At 45.2% G+C, this 25,920-nt stretch overlaps 1 protein-coding gene across 29 annotated transcripts in view; it reads left to right on the forward strand.

Moving 5' to 3' along the window:
- NRXN3 (neurexin 3) overlaps positions 1-25,920 on the forward strand; it is a 1,504,430-nt gene that overhangs the window by 92,824 nt on the left and 1,385,686 nt on the right. For 22 of the 29 annotated variants that reach the window (XR_011432271.1, XR_011432272.1, XR_011432275.1 and 19 more), the window contains exons 3-4: positions 3,783-3,800; positions 20,916-20,945. The exons of 6 other annotated variants lie outside the window; for them this stretch is intronic. Coding sequence is in view for 18 of the 23 variants with exons in the window: in XM_070250267.1 (XP_070106368.1) it covers positions 3,783-3,800; positions 20,916-20,945 (48 nt within the window). In the remaining 5 variants the exon portion in view is untranslated. Of the gene's footprint in view, positions 1-3,782; positions 3,801-20,915; positions 20,946-23,851; positions 23,864-25,920 lie in introns of all 29 variants that reach the window. One more of the 29 variants, XM_070250266.1, reaches the window with a different exon arrangement.

Genomic DNA, 25,920 nt, shown 5'->3' on the forward strand with positions numbered 1-25,920 from the left:
TCGTTTGGACTAGACCATCTCAAGAGGCAAGAGTCCAGGTTCCCCAACTTGCTGCCTCCACACCCATCTCACATCTCTGGTGGAGCTTTGGGGAGCATGGGGTGGGCTGCACATGCACAGCCAGCCTCCTGGAGGCGAGGCCCAGCCAAACCTTCCGGGACCCCACCTGGTGAACTCTGCCTTGGTTCTGACCTATTTTCTAGGAGAGAAAATAGAATATAGATTTAAATGCAGTGGCACTCTGGAAAACTACAGGCCCAGCAGTGTGAGAAAATAAAACAGCAGGAGAGAGCTGAGGAAGTGCTGGCACCGGTGAGGATGTCACCTCTCCTGGATCAATCTCATCTGGTTGTCAACTGCCCTTTCTGTGGCACTTTTTATCTATTAAAAAAACTGAGGTATACACACATATTTACATATGTATATTTCCTCTGGCCAGTCCTGGGGCCCATCGCTGCTCACACACACACAAACCCCAGGCTGGATACCAGTAGCAACCACAGACAGGGAGCTCTGGGGATGATCACCTTGGAGGTGGGGAGGCAGTGAGGCATGGAGTCAGAAACAACTTTAGCTGCATCCCTGGTCAGCCTTCCTTGCTGTGTGACCATGGGAAAGGTGGAGGGTTTCTTTGATACCCTTGTCCTCTCATATATATAGGTAATAAAATTTCCATCTGACATTGACTGAGGGTTTTCTATATGCTAGGTACTGTTCTAAGCTCCTCACAGCAACCTTAGGGATAGGAACTCCTATTATCACACCCATTTTACAGAGAAGGAAACTAAAACGCAGAAAGCTTAGGTAACTGGTACAAAGGCTACACAGCCTGTCGAGCCCGAGCCTGAATTCCCCACAATCCAGCCATGGATTCCCATGACCTGGCCTGAGTCACATCTCCACCTTTGGAGCTAAGGCGAGGGTGGGGGTCATCTCTACCAAGCCACATGGATTAAGGATGGGAAAGGGGGTTCCCCAGAAGACACCTGGGGCTTGTTACAAAAGAAGGGGAAAAGGATGCTGGACAGATGGATACTGAGACGTTCTGATCTCCACCCTCTGCTCATCCCTCTCCCTGGCCCCTCCCACCTTTGCCATTTCGTTCTGTTGGTCAGAACTGAATGCAGAGATTCAGGTCACTCACTGCCTCTTGGGACAGGGGCCGGGTGATACAATGTCTCTCTATTCCTCAAGGCGGACTTAACGCTCGGAACTGCCTCCAGGTTCTGCCACAACCAGGAACTGAGCTTGGACGCTGACCCCCTGCTAAAGGGGACTTTTCTTGGTGGCCTGCTGCCCCTATTTGGCGAGAAGAGATGCTGTATTTTTTGTGCACAGAACTAGAATTGGGCCAAATTAAGGCTTGAGCAGGGAAAACACAAGAAATAAGAATGGAATGTGTTTTGACCCCTGCTTCTGCTTACCCAGAACCCTTTCACTCCCTCTTGCCCCACTTTCCACTGAGGAGTAGGGAAGGAGGAAAGATGACCCAGGGGGAGGGGAGGGCTGGAGCAGACGTGTTCATTCACAAATAGAAGAGTTGAACCCAACACCAAAAACTCCACTGCTTAATTCCTATGGTCTCCTGGCATTTCCAGGGAGCCATCTGGTCGACATTCTTTGGTAATTCAAAATGATAACAATCAGCTCAGCCAACGTTTGTGCAGTGTTTGCCTTGTACTGAGTTAAGTGCTTTACAAGTATTTAATTTCATTTGATTTTCATAACTGCCATGAGGGAGGCTCTGTTATCTTCCCATTTTATAGCTGAGGAGAACGACTCTTAGAGAGAAGTTCGGTGTTTAACCTAAGGCCATTAAGCAGGCTGGGATTTGAATTCAGACCTGTCTGTCTCCAAAATTTAGGATTGTAACCACAAAGCCCAAATAGGCAATTTAGTATGGAAAGAACTTTGGGGTTCCAAGGTATCCTGTCTCCCTTGGGCCTTGGTGCCCTCAAAGAGCATGTTTCTGTGACAGTGGTGTTGACGCTCTCTCCACTGAACTCCAGTGTGTGTAAATGGTTTCATATCCTGTTTAATGAAGGGGTATTTTAACGACCACCATTCTAGGCAATCCATCAGTCACGGTTAATGGCCCTGCCTAGTTATTTATGCACCATATTTTCCCTTCCCACCTCTTCTATTTTGCCTCTTTTCTCCCTGCCTGCTGCTACTCCACCCTAAATCTAACAGCTCACCAGAAAACCTGAAATGGGCTGTGGCTGAGGAATGATTCAGAGCTCTCTAGAAGTCTCTTTGGGCAGATACAGCTTCTAGGGAATACAGGGCGTGGGCTGGAGAAATTCTCAGCTGTTGTCACAGGTATGCCCCTCCCCGCCGCTGGGACACAGCTCTGTTCAGTCAGCACCTGGGTTTTCTTGGGGCAAGAGCCCTGAGGAATGGCTGGAGCTTTACAAATCTGATTGTAGCAAATTGGAGGCACAGAGGATAACCCATGACCCCTCTTGGGGTAGCTGAGAGGCTCTCACCCCGCTCCCGCATGGCTTCAGGTGCTCACATTAGCCCGAAAATAGAATTTGGGTCTCATATGCCCTTGAGGGGCCCGAGTTTCAGTTGAATGAATGTTGAAGTGGGTGGGATTCAAGAGATGTAGGGTCTTAGGCTCTGTCTCTGAACTAGCTGTGTGAGTGTGGACAAGTCTCTCAACCTCTTTCATCTTCTATCTTAACAAAAAAGTATTAAACTAGATAATGTCTATGGATATCCCAGACCCACCATTCACTGATTCTAAGGGAGTCCCCCAGGATTGCTCGGATGGCCAGTGGGTTCCTGAAGCGGCACCCCCGTTCCTTCTCCTCAGCTGTATCATATCAGGTCAAGTCTAGGAGTTTTAACAAGGCTTTGGGCTGCTCCTGGTTAGGCTTCTCCGGCATGATTCTAGTTTACATTTGAGGGTAGGAGGAGATTGTGCTCATGAAGTTGATAGAAGTGAACTGTACTTCATTTTTTGAAAGTTCATTGGCTTAATTCAAATGCCAGCCGTCCCAGGGCTGCATGTTTATTTGTAATTGTCAAAAGTGATTTCAAATGGCAATTCCTGTCATTAATGATGGGGTGAAGAGCAAGGAGAAAAATTAAAGGGAGAGACAATCTCAATTTGTATGGCAAATGGTCTACTCACACACAATCTCATGCACACACGCTGTGGTCTGTGATGAAGAAAGGTCACTGGGAATCCTGGGGAGGGAGGGTGTTATAAATGTTTTGTGACCTTCTGTCCTTCAGTCCTTCAGTCCTACGTGGTGAATAATGCTGCAACTTGCTCTTAATTCTTACGCCTCTTTTTCTTTGTTCCTCAAGGGAGCGGTCTCTATATTATCTATTATATTCCCTCTGCTGGGAAACTCTGCTTGCCTTCATGTCCAGTGTTCTCTATCTGGAGGAGAGGAGGATTTGCTTGGGTGTTGGTATGCAGAAATCAACCAGAATATTTTAACCAATATTCTTGCAGAATTCCAGTCTGTGTGGTTCTTTGGAGCCCTATCTGATTCCAGGATGATGTCTTTCCGGACAGATATGAAACTCGCTTCTCTTGCTACATGCACAGTGAAAAGGGAGCTTGGCCCCTCGGCTTGCATGGGTGGTTTTTGGGTGAAGGTGGAACTGAGTGCTCAGAAGCTGAGCACCATTGGGGTCTTGCATGACCTTGATAGTCATGCAAGGGCACATTGCATTGTGTGTGTGTGCTGCTAACGCTCTTCTTCATTTTTCTCCCTCTTTCTCTCCTCTCCCTTCCCCTCCCTTTGAAAATGCTGCCACAGATGTCAGTCAAGGTCCAGGTGAGTCTTTGTGTTTGCACAGCTGCCGTGGAAATTTCCCCTCTGCCCAATTGTGCATGATTTGACTCTGAGGGAGACCTTTTTATAGGGACTCTAAACAGAACAGAAATCTAAGTACATTGCATTTTTGTTGATTTCAGAGTTAGAAGAAGAAATGCCTTGAATTGATGAATTTGTGTTGGTTTTGAAGAACCATTTTGAAACCAAAGGAATGTGGTTCCCATGCTTGTATAATCACTTCCTTCTGATTAATATTTCTGGGTGAATCAAAGAAGTGGAAAATGAGCATTTAAAAAATGTTTTTAAAAGATGTTCTTAAGACATGTATTCTCCAATTTAATGAACATTTTTGCCTTATCTTAATTTGACTTATCTTCTATATCTTCATGTGGTTGAAAGTTGAAGATATGACATACTTAGCATGGAAAATGTGATGCGAGTGAAAGAAGGTTTCTTTCTTTTTATTCTAGGAAATGGCCTTTTCCAATGAAATTAGCAATATTATTTTTTTTTCTGGTTATGTAACTAATACATGCTCACTGTGGAAAAAAAGGAAAGAAAGGAAAAAAGAAAAAAAGAGGAATGGTTTTTGTCAATGAACAAAGGGAAGAACAGTCGTTATGATAATTATACATTTCTCTTTTAAAAATGCATACTCATCCAGAATCCTAATTGTAAGCATTGTATGTGTGTATAGTCACATATATGTGTACACACACACACCCGCACATAGACTCATAGGAGTGGATACAACCATTTATAGATAAAAAGTTCAGTGATTTAGAGTGTTTTGGAGACCATTCTAAACTGGCCAGAACTTTAAGTTAAGAAGAACAATTAACCCTACCACATGAGAAGGGTGTATTATTGCTCTTAGGTGTTTCTTTTCTCTCTCTCTCTTTTTTTTTTTGCTGAGGAAGATTAGCCCTGAGCTAGCATCCCTGCCAGTCCTCCTCTTTTTGCTGAGGAAGATTGGCCCTGAGCTAACATCCATCCCAAGCTTCCTCTACCTTATATGTGGTATGCCTGCCATAGCATGCTGGATAAGCAGTGCTAGGTCCTTGCCTGGGATCTGAAGGGCAAACCCTGGGCCACTGAAGCAGAGCACATGAACTTAACTGCCATGCCACTGGGAAGGCCCCTTCCTCTATTTTTTTGTATGTGGGATGCTGCCACAGCATGGCTGGTGAGTGGAGCAGGTCCGCACCTGGGATCCGAACCGGCAGACCTAGGCTGCCAAAGCAGAATGCATGGGACTTTAGCCACCTGGCCACGGGGCCAGGCTCAATGACATACATTTTCTTATTTAGTCCTTTTAACATTGAATTCTTAGAGCATCAATACGAGGTAGGTATTATTATATCCATTTTAATGTGAGAGAAATTTAGGGCCCAACCTGTTAGGCAGTTTGCCCAAGGTCGTAGGGCTCGTCGGGGTAGCACTGGGATTTGAACTAAGAACTTTCGGACTCCAAAGCCCCTGCGTGCTCCCTTGGAACATGCTGGGTCCCATCACTGAAAATTCTCAGTGATTGCAGTTCTTGTAAGTATTTCCTAATGGGACTATTTATGTTTGCTTAGAGGTAATGTAACATTTTCATTATTACCAGGCTTCTTTCCAAAAATGAATTTATCCTTTATTGTTTTGGAATATCTAAAATAACCAACCAGACTTAATATGGTTTCTGATCACTAATCTATATGGGATGTTACATGGTGTCAGAGAATAATAGTTATCCCTAGCTAATACTCAGGGTTTCCCTATCTCTGTTTTCTTCTGCCCATGGCAGCCCCCCACCACCTTTGAAAATAATTGGTGTTTGAACCACAGCACAGGGACAGCATTTTCTAGGAAGATGCCACTAAATTCATTCTTTCTATTTAATATTTTAGTTCACTCACTCACTCAACAAATACTTATTGAGAACCTACTATGTACCAGGCACTCTTCTAGGTTCTAGGGATAAACAGTGAGCAAAACAGAAGACAATTTCTGTCCTCACAGATCTTTTATTCTAGATAGGGGCAGACAATGAGCTAAAAAACTATATGCACATATACACATATTATATATAAAACGCTATTTTATAGCACGTGATCAGGGAAGGCCTCTCTATGAAGATGATGTTTTCCGGGATATCTCAAGGAGGTGAGGGAGTAATGCCAACACCTCAAGTTTTGTTTGTAAAAGGGCCCCTTGGCTTAATCCCTCCTTTTCTGGTTCTGGACAGAGATGTGACCCAGGTCCCCACTTAGACTTGGCACATTCGCCCTGCATAGTGGCTCCCAGCTCAGCGAATGAGTTGGGGCTGAAATCCAGCCTGCGTTCCTCTTGCCAAGCCTGCATCCGTGGAGCTGCCTCTGACCAGGGGGCACCTTTTTCTAATTCTCAAAAGGCGCCATATTGGTCCCGGGTGAAACTGTACAGTGGGGTGAAATGCAATGGACCCATAGGCTCCGCTCCGTCTCTTCAAAGGCGTGGAGGTCAGTGGGTGACCTTTCCCTAGATGACAGCAACACACACCACCATTCCAGTTTCACGGCCATTATCTCATTTTTCTCTTAATAACCCTCTGAGGTGTTTCACCTGAGCCCCCTTTTTCTGCTGAGGAAGTTGAGGCCAGGAGGTAAAGTCATGCGTGGAGGTCACCCAGCCATGGAGTGGCTGGGCCAAGAGGGGATTCCAGCCTAATTCTACATCTTGGGCTCTTTGTTCTGCCCTTGAGGTGTCAAGAACTGATTGCCAATCCTGTCACTCCACCAACCCCTTGCTTTTTTGTGGTTTCTGAGCCTGAAGCAAATCACCTGTTCAGAACCTCCCCTCGTGGCTGTGACGTGGCAGGAGGCAGCCTGAGCTGCCGGCCCTGGCTGAGCTCAGCGGTGGCCTCCCGCCTCTCTGAGCCCCTGGCCAGGCAATCTGGAGCCAGCAGCGCTGTGGCTCCGAAGCAAGTAGCCTTTAGTGGTTCTCTGGTATTTTTTTTCCTTCCCCTCAGGAAGACAAATTGGGGATTTTATGAGCTAATGTAACTATTTACTCAGGGGCTGCTGGAAGACTATAAAGGGACGATTGATTAATTGATTAATTTTACATGTTGAAGAGATTGGTTAGAAGTAACCCTACTGAAAAATGCAGTCGGAGCTGGGGACTGGCAGGCAACACCTTTCCCAAGGCCAGGGAGATGGGCAGGGGACTCGGAGAGTGTCCTGGACACCCAGAAGAAAAGGGAGGGTGTATTTCACTGGACTGTGTGTGGGAAAATCCATAGCCCCTCCTCCTAGTCTTTGCGAAGGAGGTTCAGAATAACAAAGTAGCAACCGGCATTTGTGGTGTGCTGACCCGAGGCGGGGAGGGATGCTCAGCTCTGGTTTGACTCTTTGCATCAACCCCTCCAGGCAGGTGTTCCCATCCTCTGAGAGGTTCAGTGACTGCCCACAGTGGCCAGCTGCTAGTACAAGACCAGGACCTCAGATCTGTCTGCCTCCAAAGCTGTGATCTTTCTCTTCTAAACCCTGGCGTTTCCAAGGCAGAGCTGTGGACCAGGGGTGCGTCTTATCTGTGTCGGCATTCCCAACTCTTCATGTGGTTCATGGCACATAGTAGGACCTCAAACATATTTACTGAGCAGAGAGTGTGACCACCAGCACTAGGGGCATTGTGAGCCTGAAGGGTTCCGAGACATGTTGGAACTCAAAGGGTATGCTGTCCAAGGAAGGCAACTCCCTTACCTTACAGAGGAGGAAACTGAGGCCCAGGGAGGGGAGGGACATCTCCAAGGCCATGTCATTCACTTGTGGCCTGGAAAGGACCCCTATCAGGTGCTTATCCCATGCTTCTGGCCCATTGGGATTTGTCATTGGTCTCCCTGGGCTCCTTGTGGGGCAGGAGTGGGCCATCCCCACCCCGCCATACCATGCCATGCTCTCAACCCTCTGCCCACCTTCCTGTGTGTTCCAGAACCCTCTGTCATGGGAAAGGAAGCTTTTTGGAGGTGAGGAAGAGGGCAGGATCGAGGAAGGATCTAGGAGGCAGGAAACAGTGCCGGGGCCTGTAGCTGTGAGACCCCCTTTCTCCCCTTCCCCCGGCTTCCTCCTCCAGCCAGGAGGGGCTGTTTGTGACAGCCTCTCTCCTCAGAAGGGCTAATTTCTCAAGCTCTGCCCGCTGATTAGAGCTGGAATTTAAATGAATAACTGCGACCTTGTGGAAGTGCCCTAGATATTCAGAGGCCCGATGAGGAAATAGGCCTCTTGCTTTGGTCCGTCAGAGCCCTGGCAGACGGGGGAGGAGGGGCTCCTGTCTGCCAGGGCCCCGAGGAGGCCTGGTCTGCCGCTGCTGGAAGCAACTGACGGCCGTTTCTCGAGCCTCCCTCGCTGGCTCTTGATCTCTGCCCCTCGGGGTCTCCCCCTTCAGTGTAAGTCATCTCAGGGCTGTCCTTGGGGAAGGGACCTGCTTATTTGTCCTGAGCCCTGCCCTGTCTCCAGGCAGTTGCTCAGTCCAGCCTGAGGGACCCTGTTCTGAACCCGAAGTCAGGAGGCAGCGCCTGATGTGTCTGACTTGACTTTGTGGACACAGAGGGTTGGCCCTAGAAGCTTGCTGCTCGACGAGGTGACCCACAGAACCACAGGATCGGCCTTACCCAGCAGCTTGTTGGAAAAGCAGAATTGCAGGCCTAAACCTGGACCTGCTGAGTCAGAACCTGCATTTCATCAAGACCCCCAGGTATATGTACATTGATGTTTGAGACACACTGATCTAAAATTCCTGGTCTCTTCTGCCCTTAGGGGCCAACAGGGCTGTGTCTACTGAGGAAGGCGCAGTGTACCTTGCTGAAGCCCTATTCCTTGTCTCTTCTGCTGGGCACAGAGCGAAATAGCAGCTTTTTGGGTTGCTAGGAGTTAAGAGAGAGAACGAGATTAGGGAAGGGAAAGGAAATGAACATTCACAGTCCATGCCGGTCACTGTTCAGGCACTTTCCATATAAAAGTTCACGTACCGAGAGGCAAGGCAGCTTAAGACACAGCCGGGCTCTACAAACTGGTTTTGTATGGCCTGCGAGCTAAGAATGGTTTTTCCTTTTTTAAATAGTTGAAAGCAGTCAAAAGAAGAATAATTTGTGATGCAAAAATTTTGTGAAATTTGGATTTCAGCATTCATAAATACAGTGTTACTGGAGCACAGGCACACGCGTGAGTTTCTGTATTTTCCTTGGCTGCTTTGCAAAGGCGGAGGAGAATAGCTGTGACAGAGACTCCAGAGCCTGCAAAGCCCCAAGGATTTCCCCTCTGGCCCTTTACAGGAAAAGTATGCCACCCCCGGGTTAGAGCACAGACTCGGAGCCCTGGCTCTATCCCAGCAGGATGACCTGTTCAAGTTCCTTTCCCTTCGTGGGTTCTACTTTCCTCATCTGTAAAGTGGGGACAATAAGTACCTACCTCCTGGGGCTGCTGTGAAGATTAATGAGCTTGTGCACGTCAAGTGTTTAGCACAGCGCCTGGCACAGGATAAGCAATGTATAAATTAGCTATTATTATAAGTTGTCTCATTTGATCCTTTCCACATGCGTTTCCATTTTACAGATGAAGACACAGATTCAGAGAGGTTTAGAAACAAATGAAACGCTCTTTGGCCTATGTCTCGCTCTCCCTAACTCTTCAGAGGCACGCTCCCAGTGCTGTGCAGTAGGGCCCCTCTAAACACAGCTGCTAGTCCCTCCCTGTCACACATTCTCTCCCGTTGGTCCTGATCTTTATGCTTTCGATGAAGAGGTCCCTCACACCTGGTTCCTGGACGCAACTGCTCTCATGCAAGGCTGAGGAATCCCAGTAAAAAGGGGTAAAGGGACTGATATTTAAAGAAGACCTTTTGTGTGCCAGGTGCCTACCACTTCATGGACAAAGAACCCAGGGCCCCAAGACATTTTATCCTTCTCCAAGGTCAGAAGCAGGTACAGTAGGTATCAGGACTTAAATGTAGATCTGGGGTTTCTGCTCTGTTGTTCTGCCTCCTTCTGGCTCTGCCACTTTCCCCAAGAGCTGTGTGGCCTTGGGTAAGTCATATAACCTCTCTGAGCCTCAGGCTTCTTTTCTTTAATGTGAAGGGTTTGAATGGGATGATCTCAGGCTTCTTCCATTCTGAGGCTCTGTGATTAGGCCATCTGACTCACATACCTAGTGGGCTAGCAATCAGGAAAATGCCTTCTCCTCCGTTACCAAAGACGGACAGCCCTTAGCTCCAGCAGTGCCTATAACATATTTTGTCTTTTCCTTCATATTCTTTTGGGCAATAGTCCCACTTGCTTTTCTCCCTTATTTATTAGGAAAAACACCTGACATTTATTGAGTTTGTATTTTGAGCCAAGCACTGAAATACTAAGTTATTACATGCATCATTTAATTCTTTTGACATCCCAGGAGGTAGATTCTGTTATTAGACCCATTTCACCCGTGATCAAACTGAGGCTCAGAGATGATAACTCAATAAAAAGTGGTGGAGCAGGATGCAAACCCTGGTATGTCTGGCCCCGGAGATGGCTCAGGGGGAGTCCCACCAGAATGTGCATCCCACAAAGGTACACTCCCATTCACTACCGCATCCTCTGGGCATAGAACACTGCCAATAGGTTGTAGGCACAGAATAAATACTTGCTGAATGAATAAATAGTGCTTAGGACTCAGCTCTTAGTTTTACCCCAAACCCCTCTGAAGGAAAGTCTGCTTGGTATTGTGGTTCACCCTGAGACAGAAGGTAATGGAACCAGTCTTTATTGGGTGCCCATCTTGGGCTCAGCTCAGGGCAGGATGCAGGTTCCAGGGAAATCCACCACTGCTGTGTGTCAGTGGACTGGAACGGGGCCCTCAGCTGGGCTAACAGTGCTCAGCTTCCAGCCAATTGCTTGTTTGGGGCCTGGAAGACCCCCTTGGCTCCCATAGCTGTTCTTCATGAGTACGTGTGAGTTAGAAGCTACTTCCCAGCCTGCCTCTAGCTTTGGCTAACTCAAGGAAGCAGATCACTGAGCCTTGGTGCCTTTTTCTAGAGCCTTTTAAAATTGCCTGCTTTACTGTCTTGGTGAGGCAGACTGACTGGGATGCGGTTATGGCCCCAGTTTGTTTCTCAGTTCTGGAGGGCAAGGTCAGAATTAGGTTGGGAAAATCATTAGTGAGATCCTGCAGGCTCAGTGGGACAGTACCACCCCCTACCCCTGAGCCCACCAAATCTGTGGGGTGTATATTTATTGCTCCAGAGATGAGGGGGCACTGGTGGCATTTAGGAGGAAGGGGCAACAAATGCTAAGTGTGCTGTAATGTGCGAGAGAGTCGCATTCAAAGATGTGTGCTGCTCCAAACGCCATTGGTGAGACCAAAGAGAAAGTATCCTACACCAATTCCTTCCTTGTACAGGAGGGGAAACTGAGGCCATAGAATGTCCAGGTAACTCAACAACGTCATGCAGCTTGTTTATGGCATTCAGAGACCCTCCCAGTGCGTAGACCTGCCTGGGGAGGTCTGGAAAGGACCTGGGCTAACCTAGTCAGTTTTCAGGGCTAGGCCTCATGAGGAGTAAGGAGATGGAAGGCAGCCGAGAGTTGAGGACAGTGGGTCCCCTTGTTGGGCAGCTGAGCTGACGGTGAGGGAGGCATCTCAGGATGCCTGGGCAGGCAGTATGCTAGTGCTGCCAGCTTACTGGAGAAAAGGAGTTGGCAAGAGATAGGGGTAGGGCAGAGAGAGGGCCTAGATACGCCAGTCTCCTGAATAATGACAGCAATGACTGCAAGCTTTCGAGCCCTTCCTGTGTGCCATGAACTGTGCTGAGTGCTTTCCATGTGTGGTTGCTCACGATTGTCGTAGTGATTCCAAGGAGATACTTTAGAAATGGGAGGGGGCTATTTTACAGGAAAGAGGCGCAGGAAATTTAACTTGCGCAAAATCCCACAGTTAGTAGGAGGTAAAACTGGATTTAAATCCAGGTTTTGGATCATTTAGAGCTGTGGTTTGCAAACCCAAACTCGGGTAAGCATCAAAATCACCTGGAGAGCTAATGAATGAGATCCAGGCTCATTAAATTAAGACATGTCCTCCAGGTGATACTGATGTGGCCAAAGTTTGAGAACCACTGTTTTAAAGGAGAGCAATCTGAAAGGTGAAGGGACTTGAAAGCTACAGCATTAACCACTACTTTATACCCTACATACTTTAAGGAAGGGTGGGAGGTTGGGATGAATGATCCCCCCTTGTCTGGGCTCCCTGACACCTTACATCATGGGGCTGGTAGAGCCATCATCGTCATAAACTACGCAGGTTTCCACTGCTATCCAAAAGTAGAGCATTTCTACAAAATGTTTCCTAAGCCGAAATGGCCATAAAGTGAAGAAGCAATTACCATTAATTTATATGGGAAAAAATTTTGAGCATTCCCAGACCCAAAGAATAATCTACCAAAATAATCAAGATAAAGCACAGATGCTCACAGACATAGTTCAAAGCTATGGCAGCTTGATGCTGAGTGTAGTTCCTGGGGAAGGAGCTTGGTGGCGCCACTTTCACTGCTGGGGGTGTGGGCTGCCTCTGTAACAGCTTACTGCAAAACAGGCACTGAACGCTATTTTTGTTTCTCACGTTTTTTCATAAAAGCGAAAATCATCTTCTAATTTCTTTTGGTTAGTGAAAAACAGGTACCAAGGCAGGTCTTTTATAAAAGTGAAGTGGCGTAAAGTGAACTTTCAGATAGCAGGGGAAACCTGTGGTCAGCTGTGTATTGTCCACCACGTGACCCTCATCGGCCACCCACCATGGGCTCTTGAAGGACAAGGAGTGTCTTCTTTTTTGAGAACACAGACTTACCCATGCCTGCATCCCCACTGCATGCCATATTGTAGGTGCTCATAAAACTTTGTTGTTAGAATCAGCATTTCAGAGATGGAAAGGACCTAAAAGGTTGTCAAGCCTCTCTGTGCAGCTAATTTTTGAATCTGGTCTATAAGGGTTTATTTAGACGTCACTTGAACCCCCACAGTGATAGGCGACATTCTAACAGCACTGAATGTCCACAAGCTCTTCCTTATCCTGAGTCACTACAAGCTTTCACCACCTGTATTGCTTCCAGCCCTTGGAGACACACAGAATAGATCTAATGACACTGCCAGTGTTTGAAGGCAGAGCTTTCGTCTTGAAGGATTTTCTTTTCTAAAGGCTAAAACATTTCTAGTTTCCTTGGGCATTCTCATTCAAGGGTTTTAAGTTCTTTTATCCAGGTCATTGTTTTCTGAAAAAAGACATTTTTTTGCATCCTTTCCAAAGAAGGATGCCCACACCACATACAGTATTATAGACGTGTCCCAACCAGTTCATTATGGAGTGGTCCCATTGCTCCTCTTTTTCTGGACTCCCTACATCTATTAATGGTGGCACCAAATACCTTAACTTTTTTTTTTTAAGTAACTATAGTATTAAGTTAAAGTCACTGAAAATCTTTACTATTTTGTGTGCACTGCTGCTAAGCCATTTCTCTCCCCTTCTTGCGCTGTGTAATGGGTTGACTTAGACTTGGAGCCATTCTTTGATTTTGTTCCATTGAGTCATGGATTTTTTAAATCCAGTACACTGCAATCTAGTAAGGTACGGTTCTTTCATCTAGCACATCAGCTGTCCCTTCCAGCTTTGTGTCACTCAAGAATGAAGAGCTATTTTAGAGTAGTTCATGACAGTTGGAGAGCAAAGGTTTCCTCTTCTTCAGGAAGTGTCTTCTCTGAAAGCCGTAATTGCTGATCCTTTAACCCTTATAGTGACAAGCATGACTGCCTTAATCTCTCATCCTTCCACAGTATTCATGCAGGAGGAAACCCCATCCCTCCTTTCCTTCTACAGAGGTGGAACAAACTGGGAAGGTGCTGCAGACATTCTTCTCTCTTCCCTGTGGTTATGCCATTCAGAAGCTGTTGGTGATTCACGGTGACACATTGGAAGAAATCCCTCCTGATCAATCCAGCCACCAGGCTGTAGGAGCAAAGTTGGTCTAGAGGCAAAAGTGAGTGGGCTAGTACAGTTACATCCTACAAAAGGCTTTGTGGTGGAGGATGGAACATGGTGACCCAGATTCCGACATCTAACAAGTTAGCTATTCCTTTCAGCTTTAGTTCATCACAACATCCAGACAGTATGCCATGGATGTTCTCAGCCGAGTCATTGATCAAAATGCTGAGCATCCCTGGGCTCTGCTGTGAGCCGGTGGTGAACCCCTGGTAGAAAAAGGAAACTAAAGTCTGTAGTGAAGGTCAGGGAACTGCCCAGGGAACGGCTGGTCTGAGGCACAATTGTGGGAGCAGGTGGAGGTTTTCTTCAGACCCCACCTCTGCCTATAAGAATTCTGCTCCCCTCTCCCACCCCATCCCCTGTGTGCTCCCTCCTGCCCACAGTGGCAGACTTCCTCAACCTGCGACTGCACGTCTCTGTCCTTCCTTTCCTCCCGTGTCCCTGTGCCACCCTGTCGTTGAAGAAAGATCCTTACTTGGCTTCCTGATGATCTCATGCACAGGACAGTATCAATGACTGAGTATCCTGAGTGTGTCTTTCATTCAGACTTGCATTTTAATGAGGGAAGTGGCTTAATAATCCCAAGAATTGGCCTCGGATAGGAAAATCTTCATGTTTTAGTAGAATCTGGGGATGGGGATTGAGGGAAGGGAGAAGTTGGCCATTTAAAAGAGCTCCCCCACTTCTCCTTATATGCTGCTGGACCAGGGTCATACATGAAGTTGAATGAATGTCTAGGCACTATTTTCTGCCCCTGAATTCTCTAAGATATGTCTTCTCCCTTCTCTTCCAGCACCGAGTTAGACAGGGTAGCTAGTGTCGTGGTTACCATCCCAGCCTGGATAGTCCATCTGCTGGCTTAGAACCCTCACTTCACTCCTTACTAAGTAGTTCGATTTTGGCTCTGGGCCTTGGTTTCCTTACCTGGGAAACTGAAATTATAGCAGTGCCTTTCCCATAGGGTTGCATTGAATGAGACGACACACAGCCAGGCCTTGTCTATGGTAAACAGTCAACCAATGTTAGCTACTGTTATAATTCTGTCTTTTTACCCAGTGAACTGAATTTCCTCTCTAAGTGCTTAAAATGTTAAGATGTGTATTTCTTCTTTCCCCTTCTCTCTTTTCCAAATTCCTGGTCACCCTACAAATGCAGTCACTTGTGGCTTCTCTCTTCATCAGGCCCCACCCCCATCACTTTCACTATTTCCCTAGTTTCTCCAGAAACATCAGGTGAATGTCTCCATTACCTCCTGATTTTATATAATTACTCTTTTAAAAAAGTCCTCCTGGCTTCATAAGAATTCAACGTTGGCACTTGGCACTTGCAGCAATTAGTGACATTTAATTTCTCTACTTCGGCATGGAAAACGAGATGATATATGTGGATTTTACACTGGGATAAAAGTTACTCTGGAAGTGAATGAAAGAAAAGTCTTGGCAGAGATAACTTACTTTGTTTTTTTCCTGAATCTTTTTTTTTTTTTCCATGAATGACTTCCTTCCTCCCCTGAAATACTTTCCCCCATTACCCAGCCAGAGGGAAGGAAGGAAAGATGCATTGAAAACCATCTGAGATGGGTGGGATATTATAGGTTTGAGGGGGAGACAGTATTAGCTTAAATGATGGAGGCCTTCAACTTCTGGCCTGGTTCCTGAACATTGCGTCTTCCTCTTGCCCGTTTCAGTAAATGGCTTCTATTCTCTATATTAGTCATTCTTGTGACAGGCTTCATGATGGCCACAGCCGCTTACAAATGACTTTGCTTTCATAGCCGTTTCCATTCACTGGAGCTGCAAAAGCAGCTATCTCTATGGGGATTTTCCTGAAGGGCGTAACATAGTTTAGAGGGCCATACATATATTTTGCATGTAATTTACATATGATTTGCAGTCTGTTCTAAGGCAATTTCAACTTTGTATGTCTTGCCTACTGGCAATCTTTTTCTCCTCTTATTCTTGTATGTGCCCTAAGAACCTGTGCGTCACAGACAGACGGGTAAAAAAGGGCAGACTGGAGCACTAGAAAGAATGAGGGGAAGGGTCAAAAATAGCAGATATCTTCTTGGGATCCGGAAGTGTCCCTGGATCCAGCTAGGATAGCACTTTGTCAAGGTGTGACATCTAGATAGTAGACTTTTCAGTTGCTTTCTGGTTTTTTGTAATTGTTTTTAAACAGGCATTGTGGCTCCATAAGCATTCTGTGTTGGCAGTTCCCAATATCATGCCTATCAAAGCCTCATCTAAGTCCGCCTCCTGTTCCCTACCCACAAGTAGGTTAACATTTATGGAGCTGGCTTTTGAGTCTTAGTTGAGGATGTATTCAAATCCAGAGCCCGTGGTGAGATTGTTTTGGAAAGATGTGGTCTCCCTTGCTTCCTTGAGCCCCCCTTTTCCAGCCCATGTCTTGTCTTTCATCTTCCCATGAACATCAGGCCCAGAATAAATGCCAAACTCCAAACCCAGCCATGTGCTCGTCCCAGGGCCGGCTGTGTGGCCTGGGGGGCTGCTGCTGCCCCTCCACTTCTGAGGTTGATAAGAAAGACGATCTTCATTTTTCCCCCTTCCTTATCAACCACACGCATAACACACACCCAACATAGATTCCTTTTCCTTCCTTACTAATTATATCCTTCTCAGTTAAGATTTTTTGAGGAGTATATTCTGTATCTATATCGGAAAGCCATATAGTTCCTTTTTCCTTTTTGAATGTAGAATTTTATTTTAATGTTGAATGTGCAGAAAAAAAAAATGAACCTCCAGGATATCTTAATATCCCCCATCTCTCCCAGGTTAAAACTTAGTGTTCCAGCCCCTTTTTCTTTGAAGATTCATTTATGTACACAGGCACAGACCCTGTCTTCTGTGAAAAGGAGGGGACACACCCTAACATTTGCCCTAACTTTCTCACAGACCTTAGTCCTACATTGTTAAATGCACCCTAGACATTTTTGCTTGAGTGGTTCTTCTGTTTATTCAACTCATCATGCCTAAAACAGAACTCATTATTGCCCTCACTCCAAATCCATCTCCCAACCCCATCCCGCCTTCCTATTTCTGACCATGCTTCACTCAGTCTCCCATCCCTTCCCTCCCTGAAGCATCTCATCCGTCACCCAAAGCCTGATGAATCCTCTTTTTCCCTTTTCCTTCCCTCTCCCATGATACTTATTTAGGCCTTTTGCTTATGACTGATCTTTCTGCCTCCATCTCTTTTCCCTCTAATCCATCCTGTCCACACCATCGCCAAAGCAATCTTCCTCAGCATCATTTTCCCTGGGTCATTCTCCTGCCCATGAACCCTCAATGTCTCCCATCAGCTGCAAGGTCAAGCAAGTCCATTTTCCTTAGCCTTGAAGCTCAATGTCTTCATACAGTAGTTCCATACTCTGAGCCTTAAGATCACCTTGCACTTCTTCCTTGTACCAACTATTTATATGTGTATTATTTATATAGCAGGTATTACAAACCTACCACATGCCTGGCAGTGTCCTAGGTGCTTCTGGAAAGTTGAACGGGAAAGGCCTTACAAATGCACTTTGTGGTCTGGGGAGCTGGTGGTGTTACTTGGAATGTCCTACATCTGTCTAAATCCTAAACCATCTTTCAAGGCCTATTTCAAAACCCACTTTTCTCCAGAAACCTTTTCTGTGCACCCAGCCCCCTCCTCACAGTCCTACTGTCCTTATTGTCTGAATTCATCCTTTGACACTTAGCAATTACCCACTCATTGATTGCTCATTCACTCATCAAACACGTACTGAACACCTACTCTGTGTTAGGCACTGTGCTAGGTGTGGCCTCACACATTAGTATATTTTTGTAACATAATAAAAATAACAACAATAACCCTTATATAGCCCTTACCATGTGCAGGCACAGCTTTACATATATTCATTTATGTAATCCTCAAAACAACCTATGAATTTGGCATTATTATCTAAATTTTACAGATACGTAAATCAAGACACAGAGATGCTTAGCAACTTTACTGGGTTACAAGCCAGAAAGTAACAAAAGTAGGAGTCAAATTGGGCTCTGAAGTCCTTGATCTTAACCCCTCCACTGCCAGGTGCCAGTATATATATCACATGCACATTTGTGTGAATATAGACACATGCACACTTTCTCAGATTCTACCATACCGTGGCCATCTACCATACTTGTTTGTATCTCCACTACCTTTTCCAGTGTTTGCATATCGTAGGTACTTCAATCATTTGCTTGATTGATTGTTGGTTCTTCCACTCACTCTGGGAGGGGGCATGACATTTTTAGCAGCAAGTAGGAGTGTTTTGGGATGGGAGGGGGAAGGAATAGAATTTCAGAATAGCCCTGGACACTCTGGAATTCTTGGTTTCCAGTTCTTAACTCTGCAAGCTTTAAGGATAGGTTTGTTCCGGAGATGATACTGATGTAAAACCTCTGGAAAGTGGGATAAAACACCCTGCTCAAAAAGCAAAACAAACTCAAACCATGTTATGGTTACTTTCCTGGTACACTTATTCATGTCCACTTTGCTTCATTGCCTGTAAAACCGAAATTTTGACAGCAGGATCCCAGATCCGCATTCTTGGCCTAATGTTTCTATTTAAGATTTTTATAAACTGAAGAATATGAACATTTTATTCGTGTTGCAATACTGCAACTACATATGTAGCTTAATAAAACCTGATAAGTACATATTTGAATTTTAAAAACACAGGTGGTGGGTTATTTGCATTTTAAAAGGATTCTTCCTTTTACAAAAGGATCCACTGCAGGGTTCCGTTAAACATCCAATTCCTCTTGGTGCATTTATCATACTATTTAATTTACCAAAATTTGATTTATATGCCGCTCTGAAGGGGTAGCTCTCAAGTTCGAGTGAGCATGGAATCAGTTGGGCAACTTGTTTAAGATTCAGATCTTTCCGCCAACTCCTCCCCAAGATTCTAGTTCATCAGGTCTGGGGTGGGGCTCAGGATCTTCATTATTAATAAGCATCCCCAGGTGGTCAGTGAAATACATTTTGGAAACACTGCTTTGAAGAAACACACGTAGCAAGGAGATGGGGCACACCTTTAAAGGGCTTCTCCAGGGCTCTGAATACCCTCTGACTAGCAAGTGTCTCACTTACTCTTCATTTGGTAAATTTTTGAAATATATATTTGGGTCAAATAAAGATTATTTCACTTCTTTTCTCCTCACTCCTTCTCCTAGCTACCAAACATCTTTAATCACAGCTGTAAAATGTTTCTCCTTTCATTTTTAAATTTAAAAAAATTTTAAATTTTTTTCTCCCAGCTTTACTGAGCTATAATTGACATATAACATTGTCAACGTGTTGATTTCATACATTTGTGTATTGCAAAATGATTACCACCATAACATTAGCTAACACCTCCAACCTGTCACATAATTACCATTTCTTTTTTGTGGTGAGAACATTTAAGATCTACTCTCTTAGCAAGTTTCAAGTATACAATACAGTGTTATTGTCCTTTCATTTTTAACCCCCTATTTCACTCAAGTATTTCCTTGGATCTTCCTTATTCTCATTTATTAATGCTGATAACCCTCCTGTGAATAGTCACCTTCTGAATTCACACACCTGTTCTGTTCCTGTTCCACTTTCCACATACCCCACCTGCCTGCTCCACACCCCCCTCCCACCCCCTTAGTGCTCTTGTTCTAGATGCTGAAGGCTATGGCTTGGTCAAGAAACATCAGGCATTTTAGGAACAGACACTTCTGCAGAGGTTTCTCTTAGCCAAATCTAGGGCCATTTGTTCTTTCTACCTACTATCCTCTCCAAAAAAAGACCAAAAATTAATTTTTTTTAAACAAAACAAATCATGAGAATGACTTGCTTTGGCATGATTCCATTCCTCCATGAGTATTAATCTGAGGCCTCGGGAAATGAATGCCAGAAATGTGCATTTAAAATATGATTATAGTTTAATGAAATTCATTTAAAGAATAGACTCCTTGACATTTATGGCACATGTATCTATGTATTTAATATATCATTGATCTTTTAAAAGAGAGTTTCTTGACCCATATTTTGCCTCTGATTACTTTGCAAATCTCTAGTAATCTCTAAAAGCATTTAGAAATTTCCATACTTTGGAGATTTTTCTCCTTTATTAATCTCCTATATCCCTGAATTTCACTCCAGGTAAAGGTTCTCTGGAGTGATCTGGATTTTGTCAACTATCTCCAATAATAATAAAAGCAATGGAAGAGCAAATAATGGGTGCCATTGGTTACTGATTGGAAATCTTTTAATAGATTTATCAGGGCTTATGATTCCCTTGAAGTAATGAGCTCTTAATAGCCTTGTTTGACTTCCATAAGAACATAGCCAGAGGTTGTGTATTCATTTATTGGGACATTGTGTACCTTCTTTAACCCATTCAGTGCTGGGCTAGACCTCGCTGATCAAGGCTGAGGGACTTTCTGGGAAAAGATGGTGGTGGAGAAGCCATGGAGGGAAGGGGTATGGTGGTCACTGGGCTAAGAGGAGGGTGATACAGGATGTCGTTTCAGGTTGTCGAAGCAACTCTTGCAAGCAGAAACTCATTTGGTGTGTTCAGTACCATTCAGCTTTTGTAGAAAAGAATACTGTATCTAGAAAAAAAAGTTGGATGGTAATCTCTGGGATTACACCTGATTTTTTTTCCTGAGTTTTCTAAAGTTTCCACAGTGACCATGTATTACTATTAAAAATAATTTAAAAGAAAGAAAACTACTTTACCTAGCATCTTGATTCTCATTTGCAAGGGACCTACTCTTTAATAGATTTATCTCAAATCTTACCTCTTGCATAGAACAATGGTAAAAGGAAAGTTTTCATGATGAGGCCCATGGCAGTTCAGCAAACAAGACTGTCCTTGCACCAGAGAGCCAGCCTTTCTGCCCTATGGCAGGAAGGCTGGCGTGTCAGTGCTAGTTGCATGCTCTTGAGTATGTATGTATGACCCTCCACCCCTCCTTCCACTCAAGAATTAAGAGAAAATTGCATGGCATATGGAATTTTAACTTTGTCTTCTTTCTTTTTCCCTTTCCCTTCCCCCTCCTCCTCCCCTTCTCCCCTCTTTTCCTTCCTCAAGGCCTCTCCCACCTCATGATGAGTGAACAAGGTAGGTGCTTTGTGCTCGTGATGCTGCAGCTGCCCAAATTGCTTGCCTTCGTGCCTCTGCCTGGTCGCTCAGAGCGTCATCATCACTGGCAGGCCATTTGCTGCCTGTCCCTCCTGCCGTGGGCCAGACGGGCAGCAGGTCCACCCTGTGGTGGGGGGCACCTTTCCCCGTGCATCCTGGTTTCCCGCCCCCACCATCCCCTTGGCTTCTCCATTCTGCACCACCATTTGTCATCTTGGGCGCTGGCCCTGCCGGGCTGCCTTGGAGAGGGAAGCATGAAACAAGGCATGACGGCAGCGATAATGGGGGTGAATGAAGCTAATTTCAGAGCAACAGAGCGGTTAACTCCCTCCTGCTCCTCCCCAGGCCCCACGCTGGGGCCCCGGGCTTGGGGAGGGGAGCTGGGCTTCTCTCTGAATTTCATTCTTAGTAAAGGTTTGCTTTTTGTCTTCCCCTCCATCCCACTGCCCATTTTAATGATTTTCAGCCCCTCATGGTCAAAGGAAGTCCTCGGGGGTTTGACTGTTTCCAGTTTTGTATAAAAGCAAAAACCACCTAAAGTACATGCTAATATCCTCATGGCAGGATTCTAACTCATTATACACCCTGAAGAAAACTGCATATAAAGATCTGTAAATTCGGCATCTGCAACCTAAAATATTCAAATATGCAGGGAATGAACTGTGCAGGAAATTCAGCTCGGCTAAGCACAGGGTGGGCTGTGAATGAAGCCTTTTTCTCCTAAATAAAAATTTTCCACGTTATCAGCCTAAATCAGGATTCGACAACTAAGCCTACTTAAAATTGTCTTTCCCTTCACTGTTCAATTGCGACTATTGTGTTTCTTCTGAGCCTTGGGATGATTGCAAGATTGACCTACCTGCCTTGCCTTGACACTGAAAGGCTGTACTTTAATTTCTCTTGTCTGTTTCCTTTCAAAATATACATGGGACTCAGTGCCTCTTTTGCAGGACCAAAAAAAAAAAAAACGGGAATGCAGGGTACTTCCATGTTCTCTTTTTTTCTTGATCTTTTGAGGAGTGTGGGGTAGCACTGAAGGGCCACTCCCTGTTCTCTACTCCCTTACATTGGCTCCATCAGGGTTGCCATAAAAGGGAGTATGATCAGATCTAGGAGCCACCCAGGCTGAGAGAAGTTTGTTTATGGTGTCCACATAGCCCGAGAGCTGAGTACTTGAGGACATCCTGACTTGATAAGGCAGGGTAAGGAGGAAGCACACGTTTCCAATAGAAGTGTATCATCCAGACTTGAGCCAAGGTCCACGTTGTGGTCTCTGGACATTTCAGTGAAGACATGGTCTGGTGTAGAGCAGATATCAAAGAACAGAGCTGAAGGGAGGAGGTCAGCTGAGTTCTCCACTGTTAGATGAGGTTCCAGAAGAGGCTGGGATGAAGCCCCTCTATTCTTGTAGGCGAGAGAGGGAAGTTATCTGCCAGCAGTGGGTAACTATGAAGTGGATATGAGTAGGGGATGCACTAGATGTTGACCCAGTGTCCAGGTAGTTTGAGAGAGTTAAGCACATCTCCATGAATTAGGAGGACCTGCGCTCTACGAATTGCTGGAATTTGATGGCCCAACTTTGATACAAGTTACACCAGAAAAGGCAGGCCCTCAGAGTCCTGATAAAAAGACCCCTTCTCCATTCTTTTGCCTTATTCCCCCAGCTGCCCTTGAGGAGTCCTCCCAGCTATTACAGTGGCTTGGAGGTCTGAGTGCTTCATATGGCTGATGTCATAGGGTAGAGTCCAGGCAGATGGGCTGGGCTGGTGGGGACTTTACTCTTGTTTTGGCTTATTTCAGACTCACTGATGCAGCACAGGTATTTTGGAGGGCTAAATCCCAACATTGGTATAAAAGCATTTGGAGAACTTGTATTGTATACCTTACCCACTTTTTCACCCCCTGCTCAACTTCTCTTGGGCACCCAGCATTGATGTGTACGTGAGTAGAGAATTCAGACACACCCATGTACACTTGCCCTGGGCGTAAGTCGGGTATCTTCTAGAAAAAGAGTCTTTAGGCAATGAAATAATGACAGACAGATATTATGAATTCCTCTTTGGAGAGGTTTTCAAGAAAGGATGCAGAATTCTTCCGGGTGGTCCGTGTCACTAAGGTTTTAAGTTGCAACTTGCAGTTTAATCTTTTTTTAAGAAGGTCCTTTGACTGCATTCTGCTTCCTCTCATTCTTTCCCATTTCCCATCCCCTTGTCCATTCTTGCCCTTTGTGATGATTCCTTACAAAACCAACTCTACTTCCCACCAATTCACCTTATTCCTTCAACATGAAAGAAAGAGATTTCTGTCTGGTTTCCACTGAATCTCCAGAAGCTGTTTTTGATGCCCATAAAAATGTGTGGAAATACTTATGTATGTTGTGTGTGTATCACTTATACGTGTATGTTACATTCTTGGTCCTCGTGACTCATATTAATGTTGGGAAAAAAAAAACAAGAGAACGTAGCTTCTCTGAGACTTTCCCTAACCAATTTTAGATTGGTTAAGTGCATGCGATTTCACATCCATGTGGCTATGCAGTGCTGTTGCATGCAGACTTGGTCATGTTTCTAAGGATGAGACTGAGGAGAAACGAATGGGAAAAAGCTTAAACACAAAACGGATGGAAGCAGCCTTGCTGGGCACCCTGTTTACGGCTTAAGCTTCACATTGTGCATTTGTTTTGCGCTGCCTTCTCAAGCTGCTGTAGTGCTGTTGCTGTTACTGTTGTGGGTTTTTGTTATGTGTGTTACGTTTCTTTGTGTGTCTGCAGTGTGCTGATGTTTTATTCTCCCTGCTCTCTCTCTCTTTGTCTCTCTCTCTCGCCGCCTCCATGGTGGACACCATGCTTCCTCTACTTAATTGGACCTTCCACTTCATTTCTGTAGGTAGAAGTAAAGGTAGAGATCATTTTATTTTTATGGTTGTAACTATCAATCTGCCTTCTGAATGTTCGTGTATCCAAGGGGAATTGTTGATTCTGATGAATATGGTCCAGATTATAACTTAGTGCTTTTTACAACAACTAAAAATACATCAATAAAAAGCCAGTGCTCTCGTTTCCCTTCAATACACTTCATGTTCAGCGGTTGGGGATCTTTCCAACTTGGTATGCCTGCATCTAAATCCAGGATGAGCCTTATCCATTATGGTGTGCTGTTTCTAGAAGGAACGGGGGACTCTGAAAATGATTATGCAGTGTGGGGAAAGTATGTTTTACTCAAAGACAGGGTATTCTAAGATCCCCTCCCAAGAAATGTATTGAGGGAACATGGGGTTTGTGAAATGATGTGCCGTTGTTTGTGTTACTTGAAACTGACTGAATTCGGGGATAAATTTTTGTGAGGGAAGGATGAGAGTTGAGAAAGGGGAGAGGGTTGGTGAATTGCTTGAAATTTTATTTAATGTGAAATTTGGGGGATATTTAATTATTGCTTTTATCTTCTGTGTGATATTTCCTGTTGTTTTGGAGTGGAGATTTTCTGACTGGGGGTGATGGGCTAAGAACGGTAGGACTGCAGGTGTGGAAGAACAAAGGAATGATAATGTATTACATCGTAAGGAGAAAGTGGAGAAAGAGATACCACTGGATTTTAACTTACAAAGTCAACCTTTTTCCAGGTAGGCAGGGAAAAGGAGAGGCGCAGGGCGAGCGGGCTTGCTCCAGTGGTCTGACGTGCCTTTCAGTGCTTCACACCTTTGGTAGCACAACTCGCTCATCCGTTCCTAATCAAAGCTGTCAGAGACCCAAGCCTGGAGAACCTGCCTCACCAGCTCAAATTGGGATTAGCTGTTCAGGAGTGAAGGGAGAGGTTAACTGATAAATTATAAATATGCATCTGCATCCGCTTCTCCCCTCTTCCCTCCTAACTCTCCAGCCCCTATCTCTGTGAAGCTGTGTGCTGCTCCTTCCTGCAAAAATTGGCAAATAACAGGAGTAGGAAATATGAATTCTGGCTTGAGGATGTTGAAGAAAGAAGGGGCTGACAAGTTATTGCAAATCCTGATTTGATGACTAGTCTGTGAACTGGCCATCTCTCGTTTGAGTTTCATGCTTTTCTGGATTTTTGAAAAATCCAGTTGGAACTGTTAGAAGCAGTTCGGTCCTTTCCACTTTGGGGATGGTTGATTGCCTATTCCTTTTATGCTAATGACAGGTGGGTTTATTCTCTGAATTCTGTCATCTGGGAGCCCTTACCCCATTATGGGCTTGGTACCTTTGCAAGGAGGTGGGAAAAGGGGAAGAGGAGGAGGAATGATGATGGAAAGGGTGTGTCTGGCTGCCCCCTCCACTTCTGTACTTACTCTAGTCAACCAGAGGCTGCTCTGCAATCTCCTCATAGGCAAAGACACCAGGACTCTACCTTTCTGAAACTTATGGTACTGTGGCACCTGTCCCTCCTCCTACCAGCTTCCATGAGAATACATTAGAGTCAGTCTATCTTCCTCCCTTCCTCCCCCACCCCCCACCAACTTCCTCCTTTTCTTTCCCCAGTCTCCTAAAACATCCCATAAGATAGATGGTTTTAGGTTTTGCACATGGGTATCTTACTTTCTCTCTCTGGCCACTGCTGCTAACACTGGTTGAGGGCTTTCTATGGGCCAGCCATTCTGCCACATGCTTTATCCACCTTATCACACTTAATCCTCACAACTATTTTATGAGGTGGGTGATGGCGTTATCCTTGCTTTATGGATGCGTAGAACAAGGCTCAGAGTTACATAACTTGTCAGATGGCTACTAAGTGGAAATGAAACCCAGAATCTAAGCACCCAACCATGACTTTATATTGCCTTTCTTGGATATCCAAGAATGACCTCCAGGTTCCTGGCACTGACCAGTCTCAAGTTTCAGCCCGCCACTTTGCATTCTCTGTAACACATGTCCGTTTAAATGTTCCCAGTACTGTCATCTCAGTATGTCCAAGTCAACCTTCGCACCATCTGGCTACAAACC

The sequence above is a fragment of the Equus caballus genome, chromosome 24 (assembly GCF_041296265.1).
Source record: "Equus caballus isolate H_3958 breed thoroughbred chromosome 24, TB-T2T, whole genome shotgun sequence".
Taxonomy (NCBI): Eukaryota; Metazoa; Chordata; class Mammalia; order Perissodactyla; family Equidae; genus Equus; species Equus caballus.